This window comes from Nestor notabilis, unplaced genomic scaffold (genome assembly GCF_000696875.1).
Source record: "Nestor notabilis isolate BGI_N333 unplaced genomic scaffold, ASM69687v1 scaffold13506, whole genome shotgun sequence".
Taxonomy (NCBI): Eukaryota; Metazoa; Chordata; class Aves; order Psittaciformes; family Psittacidae; genus Nestor; species Nestor notabilis.
The window spans coordinates 1-16,796 of record NW_009933378.1 but is presented as its reverse complement, the minus strand read 5'-3'; the positions used below and the strand labels follow the sequence as shown (position 1 = coordinate 16,796).

Here is a 16,796-nt window from a genome sequence, read left to right as displayed (position 1 = left end):
ATAGATACACATACGTGGGAACTATTTCAGCATGTTAAATGTATGAACATCATTGCCTCCATGAGGTCTATAAATACAGCATTCATATTATCAGCCCTCTCAGCTGTAATGCCCGGAGTCGGGGAGGTGGAAGGAAGGGGTGAGGCTCTGAACTGAATGGGAAGGATTCTTGCTTAGGAAACTCCATAGTTCTGGGTTGGTTTTTTCCTCACTCTCAGAACAAAATGTGAGGTTACAGATTCTCGGGGAAAATACAATAAAATGCAAAAATCTTCTTGGAACAAAAATGTTCCATTTCCAAAATGTCAAAATGATGTTTTGACATTATGAAAAGCTGTAGTTTCAGTTAAATAGAATTTTACGTTAGAAAGTGACATGCTTTTATGAAGAGTTTTGATTTTGACGAAGTGGGATTTTCCAGCATTGAAGCCATCTGATAAAGTCTAACCAGATTTGACTATTGATATGCTACAGTAAGGTGGGTTTTTAAGTGGAGGAATTAAAATGACCTTTTCTAAAAAAAGGAGAGTTAAATGAGTTCAAAATTATGGGGGAGGGGGCGACAAGGGAAGAAACAGATTGTTTGAGGACTCTCTGCAAGTGTTATGACTAATACAGCAAGATTTTTACATATTTTGGGGATTTTTGTGGGGAATAAAAACCTTTTTTCAAAAAGTGTAAGAGTGAAAAATGTACTGTACAGGTTTGACGTTGATGTGAAGACACCTCTACCTCTGACAAAAAGCTGAACAGATTTCCATTCTTTACACCACAGACAGAAAGTGATGTGGATGGGTGTTACGTTCCAAGCATCAGCACAATTATGGTTCAGTATATTTCATCACTTGATAGGATACAACTTTTCATTTAATACACTTGTTCAGATCTTCCTATTAGGGGTGCTTCAGCGTGCCAATAGGATTTGCTGAAAGCTGGTCAGTCCTGTAGAGATCCAATTCTGCAAACATATGCAGACAACTTTTTTAATCTGGGGGAGTAGTCCCCGAGTGTTTAGCAAAAGTCTTGTGGAATACAGTTTCTCATCTGAAGGATTTTCAGGATTAGGCCTTGAACAGTTACTTTTCTGTAGGAGTTCTAGTCTAGAAACATGCATCAAGTTGAATTTTATTCCATGAGGTATTTTTGGCAACAGTCTGTTCTACATAAACAGGGTCAGACAGTATGACGTCCTGCATATTATCAGGACCCCATTTCTCAATTCTATTGAGGCTAGCTCTAAAATAACCTGCATGTCTTGCAGATACTTGCTACCTCTCCTTGTCACACACTAAGGTTTTAAACTGTATGGATGTGTCCCTTTGTAGTCCTCCTCTGGAAGGATAAAATGAGGCATGCCTATGCCACTGATTACTTCCTCAGCCTAAGACGTGTCTTCTTCCCCTTGGCTACATGGGATATCAATGAGTACCTTTAAGATTTGGGTCAGACCATTATTTTTGATCCATTTGGGAGGGAAAGCCTGGCACATCTGCTGCATGCTGAAAGCCACAGTGAAATCGGAAACCAACCCTACAGCATCCACCCTGGACCTGACCGTTGCTGCAAAGTGCAGAGATGTGCCCTGCATTGCTGCTCCTCACCAGAAATGCACCCGGCTCCCTCACTTTTTAAAATGCAAACAGAACCAAACCCAGAAACTCTGCCTTTTCTTAGAGTGCCACAAACTGTACGCCAGAGAGGAACTGCTCGGGGAAGGGAGCCGACAGCTGAGTGTGCCAGACACCGTGGGAGCCATCCACCCCCTCTCCAGTGTAATGGGAAACATCCTGTCAGAAACACTCTCTGCATTTGGGTTTTCCTTGAATTAATTATCTGTAAGCGGTGACGGGATTATCCTGCTGGGAGCCTGCGATTCCTTGTTGGTATTTACGGATGTGCTCGATAGCAGAGTCGGGATGGTCAAAGCTCATCAGACAGAAAGCACCATGGTATCAGAGCGCCAGCCTCAAGTCTATTAGAGCTGCTCCCTCTAGTGGGAAAAAGTACTTTAGCAACAAATCCCCTCTTTTCTCCTCTATTTTATTTTCTTCCTTTTTCTTTTTTTAACTTTTTTTTTTCTTTTTGGGTTTGTTTGGTTTTTGTTTGTTGGTTTTGTTTTTTTTTTTTAAGTAGAGGAATTCAAGTTTTCCAGATAGTGCAAGACATGGGGAAGTTCCCATGAGACAGTAAGTGAACAAACGCTGCCCTTTCCCAGCCCTTGGGCATTGGTGGTTGAGCTGGAGCCCAGCTGATGCAGGTCAGCGGTTACTCCTCCGAGATGGACCCATGGCAAGTGAGGGACCCTTGGTTAGTCTTCCAGCAGTCCTCAGTATATGCCGTAGCCATGTTTGGTTTTGATTTTCCACTTTTGATTACAAAAATAGGACTTACTATAATCATAATAATATTAATGATACAAAATAATTATTGTAATTATATACTTTTTGGCAAATTATTAACACAAAGCATCCCAAAACACCCCATTGGATTAAAAAAAGGTGACGATGCACAAATGTTAAAAAAGACAAAGTCATTGTTAAAAAAGAAGGAAAAGTAATTTGCAAATTAATGCATTTCTGTAAGGCAACATGTTACCTTTAGTTTTCCATCTAGATTTAGGTCATGTTCTGTTGTTGTTCAAGAAATTGTTAGAACTTGGCTTGCTTGAGCTTATCAATGTGGTAACACAGTTTCAGCGCAGGTCCCAGTTTCAGCCCCAGGTATTTCATGATCATGTCACTTTTCAGCAGCAACAAAGCATTGCCATCAATCTCCTGGTTTCAAAAGAGACAAAGAGAATCAGAATATGTTAACCCCCTTCCAGTGCTGTGTCCTGACACATTAAACAAGGTGAATCAGAAACAGCATGTGTTTTAGAGTAGAGCTAGCTGGAATGTCATACATTTTGAAATTTCATTTAAAAAATTGAAATCCTAGGTATGACAGAATTAAGCTCTAACAGAGGGTTTAAGCAAGTGTTACTTTTTATTCTTCAAGGAAGTATAAGGATTTTCTAGGTTTTCCATTATTTTGCAATTAAAACATGAAGATTTTTTAAAAATCAGGGTTGCTTTAAGCCCAATTCTGGGAAAAGCCAGTCAGCCTTGAGAGAAAAGAGTGAGTGATGGAGAGACAGAGAGATATGGCCTCATGAACTGCTAATAGCTCACCTCTGAATCTCAGTTCCAGCTTTGTTCCTGGCTATCTGCATGTTTCACCTGTCTCCAGTATACTTATATCCAGTGATATATATATATGCTTCCTTTTCTTAAATTGAAGACAGTAATTACTTGCTTATTTAATTGGATTTATTAATAAAATTTGTTCACATTCAATTTAAACCTCATGGAAGTGGAGGAAATTGCCACCAAGTTCAACTGTTTATCCCAGAGCTCAGATGGCTTGAAAACCATTTGAAATTACAAAGTGCTGTACTGAGCACAAAGTAGCACAGGTGCACAGAGAAAACAGATGTTTTACCATGGACTGTAAAACACAGAAGCTTTCAGCTACACTGTCCTTCCTTGGATCCCGAGCTTGTCTGTTTTTTCCTGACTATCTCAGTGGATCTGCTAAAAAATACTACCCCTCCCCACAGGCTCCACCACACTTGACATGCCTGGAGGTCAGAGCTAAAACATCACTAGAGCTGTGTATGTGTGCACACACATACACCTAATGCTGCATAGATTGTATTCTACAATTTTGATGGTCAGATCTCTCCTCTGTGATCCATTACCTTACTAATTAAGCAATACTATGGATCCTCATTTGCCCTGATCATTATTATTCCATTCAGTAGGTGATTTAGCTGATGAGCAGCTAAGGTCACTTTCTGATTAACTCAATCAATTAATGCTCTTCATTTTGCAACCCCCACTTTATCCATAATAGAAACTGTCTTCACCTTCCCCCTCTCCTTCCTGTTATTTTAAGGAAGCTACGGAGAAGTAAGAGTAAGTATCACATGCAATAAATATTTGCTTAAGAAAGGAAAAAGCCTCCTGTACCTGTGGTGCCATAGGGTAAAAACAGTCAAGAGTTTGGTGCGGAGGCAGCTGTTTCTAAATGTTGAGTTCAGCATTTTATTATTTCTTTTGTTATTACTGTGTAGGGGTCAAAATTAAACACCATGAAAAGAGTATGCCAGAGGGAGCATTCATATCCAATTAAATATCCCATATTAGCCATGTCCCTGAGCAGATTGTTGGCTTGACTTCTCTGCAGTATTACTGTGTCAGCCCTTTTAAAAATAATTTAAAAAGAAGGATACTATAGCATGGTCACCAAATCTGCGATAGCTCCCCCAAAAGATCTTGAACTAGGTGTGGAGCTGGCAAAATTCAGTGCCACCAGTGCGATGAGCTTGTTTCACGTGAGTTGAGATCTGGCCCACTGCATGTTAGAATATTGCAGGACATCATTGCCATCTTCCTGCAAGGGGGTGGACACAGCATACGTATGAGAAAGATGAAAGTCCCCTTCTTCATGGGTGTTTAAGCACTTAACTCTGAGTACAATCAAAGGCTTCAGGATCGATAGCCTGGATGGGATATATATCACCCTTCTTTTGTACTGTGCAGTGTCACGAACAGACACTTGCCCTGGCAAGGCCATCACCTGTGACAGGAGTGCAGCAAGTGGCAGCTCCGTGGTCAGGGCTCAGATGCTCAAAGATGGAGGTCTAGCCAAGATACATGCTCATAAGTCTGATGTCTAGCACTGGCAGAGACAGGTTGCTATTTGAATAAATTGGATTAATTATGTTAAAGGTTTTTGTCTCCTTCATACATGGATTTGCCAATCACTGGCCATAATTAAACTGTCAGACCATAACATTGGCTCGATCCCTTCCAGCTTGAGTTTTCTACCTGCTAATTCCCCATGTAACTCTTTCTCCTCCTCTATTTCCCTTCCCCAGTCTTTCTACCAAGTCTTTCTTGCTGAGAGAGCACTGCATGGGGCTCTCATGCAGCGCTGCTATGAAGTCCCTGCCAGGCTGACAGCTCCTTTGCATGAGGCCAAAAGATCTATCAGCTACAGGCTCAGCTCTCCTTGGCACACAGCCCTGCCGAGGGAGGAGGTAACAGCAGTGGGGAGGTAGTGGGCAGTTTCATGATCTCTGGTGGACTCTCTTGCGAGTTGCCTGTGACAGAGCTCTTGGCAAAAAGCTTCTGCTCCTGGTGGGAAGAGCAGAGACAGAGACAGGTCATCCTGCAACTTCTGTTGCAGCAGTGGAGAACGCAGGCTGCGTGCTGGGAGAGACTGTGGACAACACCCAAATTGCTTAATATAGCAGTGGGAAAGCACACTGCCTGCATGCAGGATACCTTCCCCAGCCTTTTCTTCCAGGTAGTCCCGCCACCCTCTCCTTCCCAATGTCATAGCTCAGATGAGCTGATTGCCAGTGCAACGATTTCAGGTGATAGCTGGGCCTTGTCAATGACAGTAAGTGCTTCTAAGTAAATTATGCACCTGCTTCATAGAAAGATTGAACATACAGGAAGATATGGCTAAGGTTAATGGACTAATCACTTGTCTCTCACCCCTGGGGTCTCCGTGCTAATCCAGATGAGATCTGAAGGCTGAAAAATTACAGGGACATATATAACTCAAAGGCATAATTGAATTGAGTTGTGAGGTATTCTTACCCAGGTTCTCACACCTATGGTGTATTTTACAAGGAAACCAATGATAAGTAGAGTCTGTGGGTGCTGGGTGTTCAACAAAGGATGACAGGGACAGTCTTTAGTGGCAATTTAACTTGATCTCTTTAGTCACAGAGCAGCTGTAGTATAGCGGCATACTGAAGTGCAGTTGGTCCATGACTGCCTGGAGCATGTCACTGCCCTGTTGCTAGACAGAAGCACGCTGTGCTGTCCTTTGCTACAAGTGGAAACTAGTCAAAAATGGTGCTTTTGCACTGTCCATATTAACAAGATCAACTTAAAATGTTTCTTTTCTTTGGGATATACCTATATGCCTCAGATCGTGTCAATTCTCTCTCCCTTGAATGAAGTTTTCTCTTCATGCACAGCCCCTTCTGATAGTCTCAAAAACTCATGATAAAGCAAGTTCCTTTGAATCTGAAAGTGGCTTGTTTATCTGCCCGCTTACCCACATGGCCAACATAGGCCATGTTTTCACTATCAGCTTACAAGGCAGGTCTGACTCGTTTGCACAAAGAGGGGAAAGTAGGCTGGCATCTGATCTGTATTTGCAGATCTGGTCCTAGCACCACTATGCATTGCCTGTTCTGTTATTTTCATCCCACCAGCCTGTCAGCAGAATGGTAGATGGCTTTGATACCTGCCTAGAGTGAGCAGAAACCAAGGCCTCTGTTCATCTTCATTTTCATTTGCTCCACAGTCACCTCCTCTTCTCAGTATGTGGAAACCCTGTATCCAGGGTGTAGCTGGAAGCCCATCAGTTGTCTCCCTCAGCTCTTGCCCACAGCCCCATATTCCTACCTGTCCCTGCTGGCACATGACCAAGGAGTGGGACCTGGTGGTCGAGCCCTTTTGCTTGCTTTGTAACCTCAGGTGCTACTCAGGACTCAGGGCTGGGGAGCTCTTCTCTTTAGACCTAGGTCAAGGCATTCACGATCCAAAGTTAAGACCTCCAGCTGAACACAAGCAAGTAATTTTTAGGGTAAAATTAGTTTTCATAGCCAGACTGAATTGATCAAGGAGAGATGGAGGAGGAGGCTGAAGCTGCTATTAGATGCACTGGTACCAACTCCAGATACAGTAGCAGAACAAGAAACTCCAGATCAGATGAGTGTTTACAGTCTTCCCCTTTATCAGTTAAGGATAATATCATTTCCACCACTGGAGATTGCCCAGCAAAAACAACTATCATATTCTCCAGTGAGTCAGTAGGTCTGTTAAATTTGGTAATGTAGTTACATAATACTGAGGAGAAAAAGATTAAAAGCTTAGCTGTTTGGGGTTTCTCCTGCTAAGTATCTGGGGACACATAAAAAATGCTCTTCAGAGAAGAATCATAGGTATCCTGGGAAAAAATTGTCATTGAGATGAGGCTTTTTTGTGCCAGTCTGACAATGAAAAATGAGCAGATCCTCAGCACTTTCTCTTGGGCTTGGCACAGAAACAATTTACTCTGATCTGCTTGGGAACACATAGTGAGGTTTTTCTAAAGACATTGTTAGAGTCCTCCCATTAAAGAATAAATACCATAGAACAGAACAGAACTGAACAGACTAGATGAGACTAGTCTAAACTAGACTAAGGTAGACTAAACTAGACTAGAACAGAACAGAACAGTTGAAAGGGACCTGCAATGATCATCTAGTCCAAATGCCTGACCACTTGAGGGCTGACCAAAACTTAAAGTGTGTTATTAGGGGCGTTATCCAAATGACAAACACTGGGAGGCTTGGGACATCAACCACCTCCCCAGGAAGCCTGTTCCAGCGTTTGACCACCTTCTCAAGTGGTAAGTGAACATTCTGTCAGCCCAAACCCTCCAGCAGTGCAGAAGTCCTTGCAGTTCCCTGTCTTCAACCCGGCTAAGCACAAACACTGTGTTTGTGCTTACAGCAGCCAAACGCAGCTGAGGGGGTGTGTGTGATGTGTACAGGCTGTCTCTTGGGACTGGCCATGCACTTGGCTTAAATTACCCAGAATTGATAAGAGCAGCCTTCTACATACGTGTTTTCTGAAGAGCTCCACGTGAGGACCTAAAGCGTGAGGGTCTGCATCCTTCACAAACCAAACCACGTCATCCACCGTCCAGGTCAAAGGATTCTTGCTTGATGGCCGAGTCGTGTCTTGCTGTTCTGGTGAAGGACTTGAGGCTATCAGTACAAAAAAGCCCACAACAGCGCATTACAATGGCACACAGCAGTTTCCTTGGTTCATGAGTGTGAAGGGGTAAGTCAGCCTCACTGCGGCATTGGACATTGGATCTATGTGTGCAACTATCAGCCTGAGATAGTGGGGTGGGGATAGAAGGGGACTTGGAGCAGTTTCCATTCTGATTGCTTATCAGGAGACATGATCCCAGCTGGCGAATTGCGTTAAAAAACATGAAATCCTCAGGTTCCTGCTGGGGAAGGAAAAATGTGCCAGCTGCCAGGCTCTTAAACGGAGCTGCCCCTGCTGTCTGATCTGCAAGCAGCAGGGATCTTGGCTCAAGAAGATACCACCCTCCCACCTGGAGAGAAAGTGCTTCAGCACTAAACAAAGAAGTTTGCCGTTGAATGTGAAGGCTAGAGGATAAAATCAGGATTTAGCAAATAGGTTTTTTCTTTGCATTCAAATATTCAGACTTAATGCTTAAAGGAAGGTTTCTAGTCTATATACTCCTAATCTTACACTCTCATGAAGCTGATGGTCCCCAGTGAATGCCTATTTGGAAAGCTACTAAAACACGTGAAGATGAACGTTGCAGATGTGACTTTTTAATGGTATAAACCCTGGATGATTTAAGGTCACTTCGGCTTGCTATAGCTTTAAATCAAGTGAATAAAGGCACATTGGAATGAAAGTGCATTTATGTTTTTATTCTTAGTCTCTCCAGAATTATAAATCTCAGCCTCTACGTGAATATAATTTGCACCCCACTTATGCTGTTTCACTATTACAAGAACTATATTATGCTAGGTTACAGGAAAACTGTTTAAATTTGTTTATATCCACACCAAGCAAACTTTGCATTAGTATGTGGCAGCACACAGAAATATAAAATTTTACTTGCCTAGACCTGCTTCTTCCTTTCTATTAAGGCCCAATTTTTAATGAGAGAGGTGCAAATGGTAAGCAAGCAGACATTACAGACAACAAAAAGGGAAACAGGAGAATGCAGGTATGGGAGACCACAGATACCTAAGTAGGAGCCTGGAGAAGCCCCAGGTAGCCAAGAAGGCAATCAGAGCAGCTGAGGAGAGAAGGGCTGAGCTCTCCAGAGAAATACCGAGCTTACAGAGACAGATTAAATGTATGAGAATCCCCATGAGCGACGCAAAACATGATCCTAATGCGTGTAAGCGAATGTAGTGGGTTGGGTTTGTGGCTTATGTAGATTGTCATTCCATTGACTTCAATAGAGCTGTGCTGATTTATATCAGCTCTGGCTCTGCCCATAAATGCCAAATAATGGCTCTGTGTGCATGTTGGTCCTTTTTTTCTTGCCACCATGCTCATCTTACCGTATAATGCTGTGAGATACATTTTGCAGTTACAAAGGATGAACTACAGAAAGCAGCAGTGCTATGAATGTGCAAATGTGGTCGATGGGCTTCATAATGGGATGTGATGTAAATATCATGATAATTACGCTCTCATTTGCTAAGTCACTGTTCTGGATATAAAGGACAAGGAATAGCTGCAGGTCCTCTTAATTAGACAGTGAGGATTGGTGTTTGTATGGACTCAGGCGACCCTGGGCTCTGCTCACAGAATAGATGCAATACACAATGGTAAAGACACCATCTGGAGCCTTTGGCATGAAACGATGAAGACAAAGAATGCAAAAAGAACAGGGTAATCTTGGCCAAGTCCTGGATCATCAGTAACATTGAGTAATTTTGTCAGCGACAAGTGGGAGAACTGAGACTTGTCTTGGAGGCAGAGGGTTGAATATTTCTCCCCTACCTGATCTGCCAGTGGTCTGGATGCCAGCTGATGTATGGAGATACTGGGCACATCGGTACCTCAAACCCAAGGTCGGGGAGAACACCAGGCTTTCACAAAACAGCTGGAAGTAGAGGAGGGGGGACGAATGCTTGGCTGTGCCCAAAGGATTACAGAAGTTTCTGTGCTACTGTCACAACATGGTTGGGGCAGATGTTTTGTCACTACTGAGGATCGCAATTTTTCCCTTAAATCTGCATGAACATAAGGAAAGCCGAGGGGGCTTAGCCTCAGATTCACACCACATGCAGAGAGATCAGCCCCCAGCCCAGCGACTCCTGCCTGCAACCTGCTGCTTCCAGAAATGCCAGGAAAGGGCAAAGGGGAATAGAGAGCCCTGAGATCAGTTGGAAGCTTTCACAGGTATTGGAAATATCTATAATGAAAGGAAGAGGGGATGAGAAGAAAAGGTTGAAATGACAGGGGAATTCTATTTACTCCTTTGCAATCTAGCAATCAATAGCATAAATCTGATTTTTTTAAAGACAAATATATAAATGACCTTTCTAAAGAAATCACATGACTAGAACTCTGCCAGGCTCTAGCAGGTGAAGATAACCCTTTCAAATCCCTACTGAAGGTATAATATAATAATATAAAACCAAGAATTATGTGTAGATACTAGGTCTTCAAAGATTGTTTCATCTTTATTTACCTACCTAGAGACAAGTCCTGGATACTCTGCTGTTTCTTTAATAAATTAAGATGTGTTATTTGAGTTGTGTGTAAGGGCTACATTTAAATGTTGTTAGTAAAATGGGGATACCACCAGTTTGCAGACAAATATCTGGAACACAGTCTGTAGCTGGGAAGAATGGAAACAATCTGGTTTTCTGTATCTCTTAAAATGTATTTTATTTTTTAATTTACTTCGCTTTTTAACATCATAGTTTACACATCTAAGTGTAATCTCTCTATTTACTAAAGCAAATAAATCATTTCATGTCTATACAAAGGCATAGGGTTTGCTTCAATAGCATCACTTTGCTGAAAGATTATATTAAGCGTGAAAGTGTTTGATGGCAGCAGGGCAAGTACTATACATTTTTTCTTATCTGAAGGTATTCACACTTAACCTAAGAAGTAGATAAATGAGGAAGTCTTATGTCTCCCGGGTATCCTATGCCATCCTGTCATCAGAATTAATCAAGATGATAATGAATACTCAGATTACAAAGAGATGGGAGTGCTCACGACCAATAATTATTTTTAGAGATCATAATCTAGGTCAAATCCAATTTCCTGTTTTTGACAGGTGGCAAAAATTTTTCAAATTAATGGAATGGGGTATGGAAATTTAGGTAATCAGAGGGAAGCACTTCCCCCTCCTGTCTGAAGCCATGTCAGGAAGGAGAGTGAAGAGGTTCCTCTGCAGGGGAAGGTCTCCAGGCATGCCAGTCGAGACATACCGGGTCTGTGGCCAAAGCCCTGCAAAGCTGATGGAAAGACATGGATTGGTCTGAGCTCTGACCCCACACAGGCTTTTCTGTGCACACCCACCCACCCCCCTCCCCCTGTCCTTGGGACCTTCCTGAGCAGGAGGATGGAGATGGAGAAAGTCAACAGCTGAATGGCTGCATGACAAGGAAATCCAATGCTAAAATGGAGCTAAACCTGCAAAAGAAGAAAAGATAAATAACAGACTCCCTAAATATGTCCTTGGCAAACAAACAGAGCCCAGAGGGAGTGCGGTCATTGATAAGAGTGGAAAGGGAGTGACAGATGAACTTTAATATTGCTGCAGGCCTAAATGATTTCTCTGCCTCAGGGGAAGGGGGTGGGAATGAAATTTTAAAAGGTTCTCTCTGATTGCACTGGAGCGGGTAATAAGGAGCAGCAGATCTACTGAAACTAAGCAGAAGTAGCAGACCCTCAAAGGCGTAGAGAAATGGGAATTGCTTTAGAAACAAATCACCTCCCACTATAAACAAGGACAGGAGGAAGGCTTTGCAGAAGACACTTTTCTAAAAGTCAATGGCATACCGAGCAGGAGAAGAGGACAGGCACCAGAGAAGCAGGCGTGTAGAGAACACAGTTACCGGATATTTATGGGTGCAAGGGCTGTTGATGAGCCACAGTCAGCAGAGAGCTCTGAGAAGAAAATTGGGCTGAGCACATCAATTTGCACTGGCAAGCACCTGTAGGAGATGCCATGCACCACCAAGCAGAGTTCTTGTCCCACCAGTGAGGCAGCTGCTCCCAGTCCCAGCATGGTACACATGGTGCAAGAGCAGCCCATCATCCTGCCGCATGAGATATGGCCACGGGCTGGTGTTAAATATTTAGTTTGGCTTTTCTTGCTTTTGCAGGAGAAGAAAAGAAAAGAAAAAATAAGGAAAGCAACTCACTGAAAGCATCGAAACTTTCAACCTGTAAATGTCCTAAAAAATTAACAAGCATGCTGTGTTTGCCAAAGACATGGCACCCAACACTGAGCTCTGCAATGCTGTCAGCAGCTCCTTTGCCAGTGCCTTGGGGAAGTGCTGGATCTGGCCCCCGCAGGGTGCTTGCAGCATTATTCTGGAAGAAGAGAAACTTCAAACCTTGCACCCGCAAATATTTTGAGGAAATAGATGTATTAGCAAGCAGGATTGCCTCTTTAACAAAGGCCCTCAGGTAACAATAATTAACTGGTAATATTGGATAATAAAATCTACATTAAAATAACAAGCTACAGGGCAAGGTTAAGGTTATTATATTATGGTTGAACATGCAATTCTTCTTACTTGGAATAAAGGCTTTGTTTGTTATGTAAGCAGGCTTGGAAAGGTTTATGATGTCCTTGACTATTCCTTCCCTGATTTAAGAGCTTCAATTTGGCAAATGATGACAGGAAAGTGCATGTTTATCTGTTAGCAGCCACAACTGGCTTTCTGAAATGAGATTTTTTTTTTCCAGAATTTTTTAGCATAATCATGGAGAATTAGGCATCAAGCTTCTGATTGCATTAATGAGAGCTTTGAGGTTCAATCTCATCCATTCCGCTTGAAAGACATGTTCTGCTATGCACTGAGATATGTTTTATGGTTACGGCTTTTTCCATGATATTTGCCCACCATGATAAATAAGGCAAGCTGTTTTTCAAAACTATCCATAAATAAAGAGGATTGGTTTGAGGTTTCAGAGAGAAATTCTTCCTCTTTTTAATGACTCCTGCCCATCCCTGCCTTGTAAGTAACTGAGAAGGCTAAGAAGAGAGACTGGCATGCACCACTTACTCATCTTTGCTCACTTATGATTCAGCAGCATATAAATTATCCCTAGAAAGAGGAAAAACACAAACATCATAGTGAGAGTGCAGGTTCTGAAGACCTTTGCAGGAGAGATTTTTGCAAAGACATCAATCAAACTTCGGTGTGGCTGCACTAAGGCCAGAAAGATAGGTATTTTTAAAAGTCCGGATTGCCAGTAAAACTGGCAGCAGCGTCGTGGGTGAAAGAATTGATAGCTGGGAAGAAATAGGGTGTCTAATTTTAAGGGGAAGCAGACAACGCTTTTTAGGACTCTACTGTGGGAATTCCAATGTTACAGAGCTGATGCTATTGCAAATGGAGTTGAAGATGAAACCGGGCTGTGATTGGAAACAGCGCGGTTTCTTTAATGCTAGAAGCGATACCATAGTGAATCTGTGGGCACCTTGACTTCATGAATGTTACTGTGTTGCCCATCACAGCCTCTGAAAACTGCCTGGCCATGCCCAGGAGCAAATGTCTCTTCTCTGCCTCAGAGGACCCAGATCCTGCCATGGACTGCAGGAGAGTCTCTGCTGGAGTCTCCAGAAAGCAGATGAGTGGTCAGAGGAAATGTGATGCATGGTAGTGGTGGCACAACAGTGTGCTAGCTTTCTGTGCTGCTGTACATTGGTGGAGCACAGGGGATAGCTATTCCCCCTGTTAGAGACCTTGACAGCAAACCAAAATGGGTTTGTATGTATCTCTATGGCAGACCCTAATCTACAATGGATGATACTAGGACTAATAAATTGTTAATAAATATAAATAAGCAATATCAAAGAATTCATAACCATTTACATAATGTTCACTGTGTAACTGTCAATTTTAGGGAGTCTTTGCTGTTGAGATGGCTAAATGACCCAGAGGTCCCAGAGGAGCTAGTCTGTACAAGTGTCAAATGCCTGCCACATAAAAAATACTAAGCAGTTTTGGGATGAGTCCCATTATCCCGAAATATTATATGTAACAGCTTAAAGTTGCATGTAACTGCTTCAGAGACACCCACATGTCATGGATGCTTGGTTCAAAAGCAAAAGCAATCTTTTCCTCTTTGCTACTCAAGGTGCTTTAATATGTTTTAAGTTACAGAAATACAGGAACCTGACACTCTATGACTTCTCTGTTGGTTCACTTCTGGAAAAAAGACATGCCATCTTTTAGGCTTTCTTTTTGTAAAGACTGCAGATTTTGTTGGAAGTCATGATAAGAGAGATGGAGCTGTCTCCTGAAGCTTAGGTTCCTGCTCAGGACTATGCTGAACTTTCACAAGACATTGGATGAGGCTGAGAAACAGTGACATTCTGAGTCAGAAACAAGAAGGGAATGTAATGCAGCTAAGCAAGCTTAAGGTGTTCTGATTTTAAGCTACAGTCCCTTGAATGTAATTTCAAATTCCTGATACCAAGGCTTTTCTCCACACAACACATTCTTAAGAACGTGGATTTTGTGGAAGCTGAAAATGTAAAAAGTATTCAATAAACCACTGAGTGATTCAGGGAAGAAAAATCTATGAAGGGTTGCTAAATATGAATCCACCACCTGTTTCAGGAAGTCTTTGAGCCACAGATTTCTGAAGGTGAATTGGGTAGTGGGGAAGTACTACCATCTCTGCACTTATCTCTTTCCTGAGGTGTGCTGCTGTCGCATGCTGGAGACAGGATGCGTGGCTAGACAGACCTTTGCTCTGAACTGCTCTGACCCTTCACATGTACTACAAAGAGATAACAACCAATCCCAAGCAGAATAAGAAAGATTTTCAAAGTGAGCAAGTAAGAACATTGTAAAATCTTGGCTCCTCGCAGCTGCCAACTAAAACACTTGATGAAAGGGTCCCAGTTCTGCTAGGAGGCTCTGAGGAAGCAGTGGGAGAAGGCAAAAAGAATCCTGTGCACAGCAAGCCTCTTTGTACTCCCAGCACCTGATTACGCCAGTCTGAGAGGCACTGAAGAAGATCTTAAAGTGGCTTTTCATTTCCTTTTCTTTGTACTTAAGGCCCCCAGTTCTTAGTGACAACCTTTTCGAAGTTGTTTGCAGTAGTGCAATTCTATACTATCTACTCTATACTATCCACTTTGCTTTGAGTAAAGCTGACTGTAAGTAAAGAAAAAAATAATTATGAGAACCCAACACTTATGTCTGTTCTGCATAATAAAGTAACACAGGGTAAACCAGGAAAACAAGTGTGCAAAAATAATAGCAAAGTGAGTAATGGGTTTGGGTAGGTATTGAACATTTCAGAAGGCAAACATAGATAAAGAAAGAAATACAAGGATAAATACTGGCCACACATATTTTTGATGAATAATATTCTAAAGTATTAAATAGTGAATATTTGGGAACAAGAAATAATAGAGACACTGGGGAGGTGAGGGATGTGAAGGAATTAAGCAAAGATCTGCAGCCACTGGAAAGAAGTTTGGGAGTGGCTACCAAGCAAGAATATGCAGAATCACTTACAGTTTCCAGGGGAAATGCAAGGGCAGAAGGACAGTGTAATGAGGTGATGGTAGACAAAGGGGCCGGGGGAACCACCAAGGCTTCTGCAAATATATCAAGATTAAAAAAAAAATAATACCAGAGTGACAGTAGATTCTATTAATAAATGAGGTAGGGACAGAAATTAATGACTTAAAAATGGCTAAGATACTCAACTCCTTTGTTAGATCTGTCTTCAAGATGAAAAATGCATAAATGAATTTTGAATAATTAGTAAGGGGTGAAGACACTCTTGGAATCACTACTGATAAAGACCTGTTAATGGAGAACTTGGAAAATGCAAACAAAGACAAAGTTAACAGAATTCCAGGGAATTAGCTAATGTGTTTGATGAACCCAGGACATTCCTAGGTAAAAAAATAAAATAAAAAATCATGGCTAATCAGAAATACAGCTAACGGGCAGAATGATCGAGCCAGCAAACAAATCCTAGCAGGGTAACTGGACAAAAATACAAAGGGAGGGAAGAAGAAGGGTTGTTGAATGCAGTGGTTCCCATGGCATCCCTTGGATTTGCAGATAAACTCCTTGTGACTTTGCTTCCTGAAGGATAAAAGAGCCTTGAGCAGTGAGCTGGATGGTTTCTAAAAATATATGTTTTGCTGGGCAGTCTTTTTCAAACAAAAAAACCCCTTTTGCTAAAATGCTTTGAGGTGGGCATTAACATTTGGGCTTGCATTGCATCGTGTCTTGTACACAGCTGGTGTCACACAAATAACAGGTACCTGTCTGTAGGCAGTATCAATCTATGGGAGGAATGCCTTATATATTAATATTTATATCTGCAAGTTGATAATAACAGTTGTGATTGCCACACAATTATACATAATATATGTTTACACAATAACAGCATTAGAAAACGTTCCCCTTTTTACTCAGTGATGAACAGATTGATTTTGTGTTTACATAGATTATTATTTCTCTTTCTAAATGGATATGTGAGTGGTCTGGATGGATGTCAACCCAGACCCACCTCACTAATTTTCTTGTGGAATTTGGGAATGAGTTAAGACTCCAGCATGGCACCAATACAGCAACACAGATTGCTAAATTGAAGATATATTACCACTTCTGTTTCCTTCAAGATAGGTCCCGTTCCTTGTTGGGCTGGAGGTTTGATGATGCAGGCTGGTAGATGAGGACCCCCCTGAAGACATCTGGGCAGGACGATGGCTACAGGAGGAAGAGGAGCCTCCAGCAGGACGTCCATCTGCAGGACTCTGCCGCATAGAATACATGGAGCCCATGCAACTGAAGGCAGAATCAGCAGGATCCATGCTATACCGCTTCATATTTTCAGGATCAGCCACATAGTCCTCAGGTGTGAATGTTTCTGCTCAGGAACCCAAGGCACAAAAGAAACATCAGTAGAACAGAACCAATTTTAATTAAGTCCTTGGGAAAAAAAAAA

The 16,796-nt window shown here is 42.1% G+C and overlaps 1 protein-coding gene across 1 annotated transcript; it reads right to left on the bottom strand.

Moving 5' to 3' along the window:
* Window positions 1-2,648: 2,648 nt before the first annotated feature.
* On the bottom strand, window positions 2,649-16,718 carry LOC104407544 (sex comb on midleg-like protein 4; the record flags this gene model as incomplete). The annotated part of the gene is made up of 3 exons (XM_010016857.1): window positions 2,649-2,774; window positions 7,674-7,819; window positions 16,452-16,718. Coding segments are annotated over 3 exons (539 nt in total), but the record flags the coding sequence as incomplete, so codon positions are not given.
* Window positions 16,719-16,796: the final 78 nt, after the last annotated feature.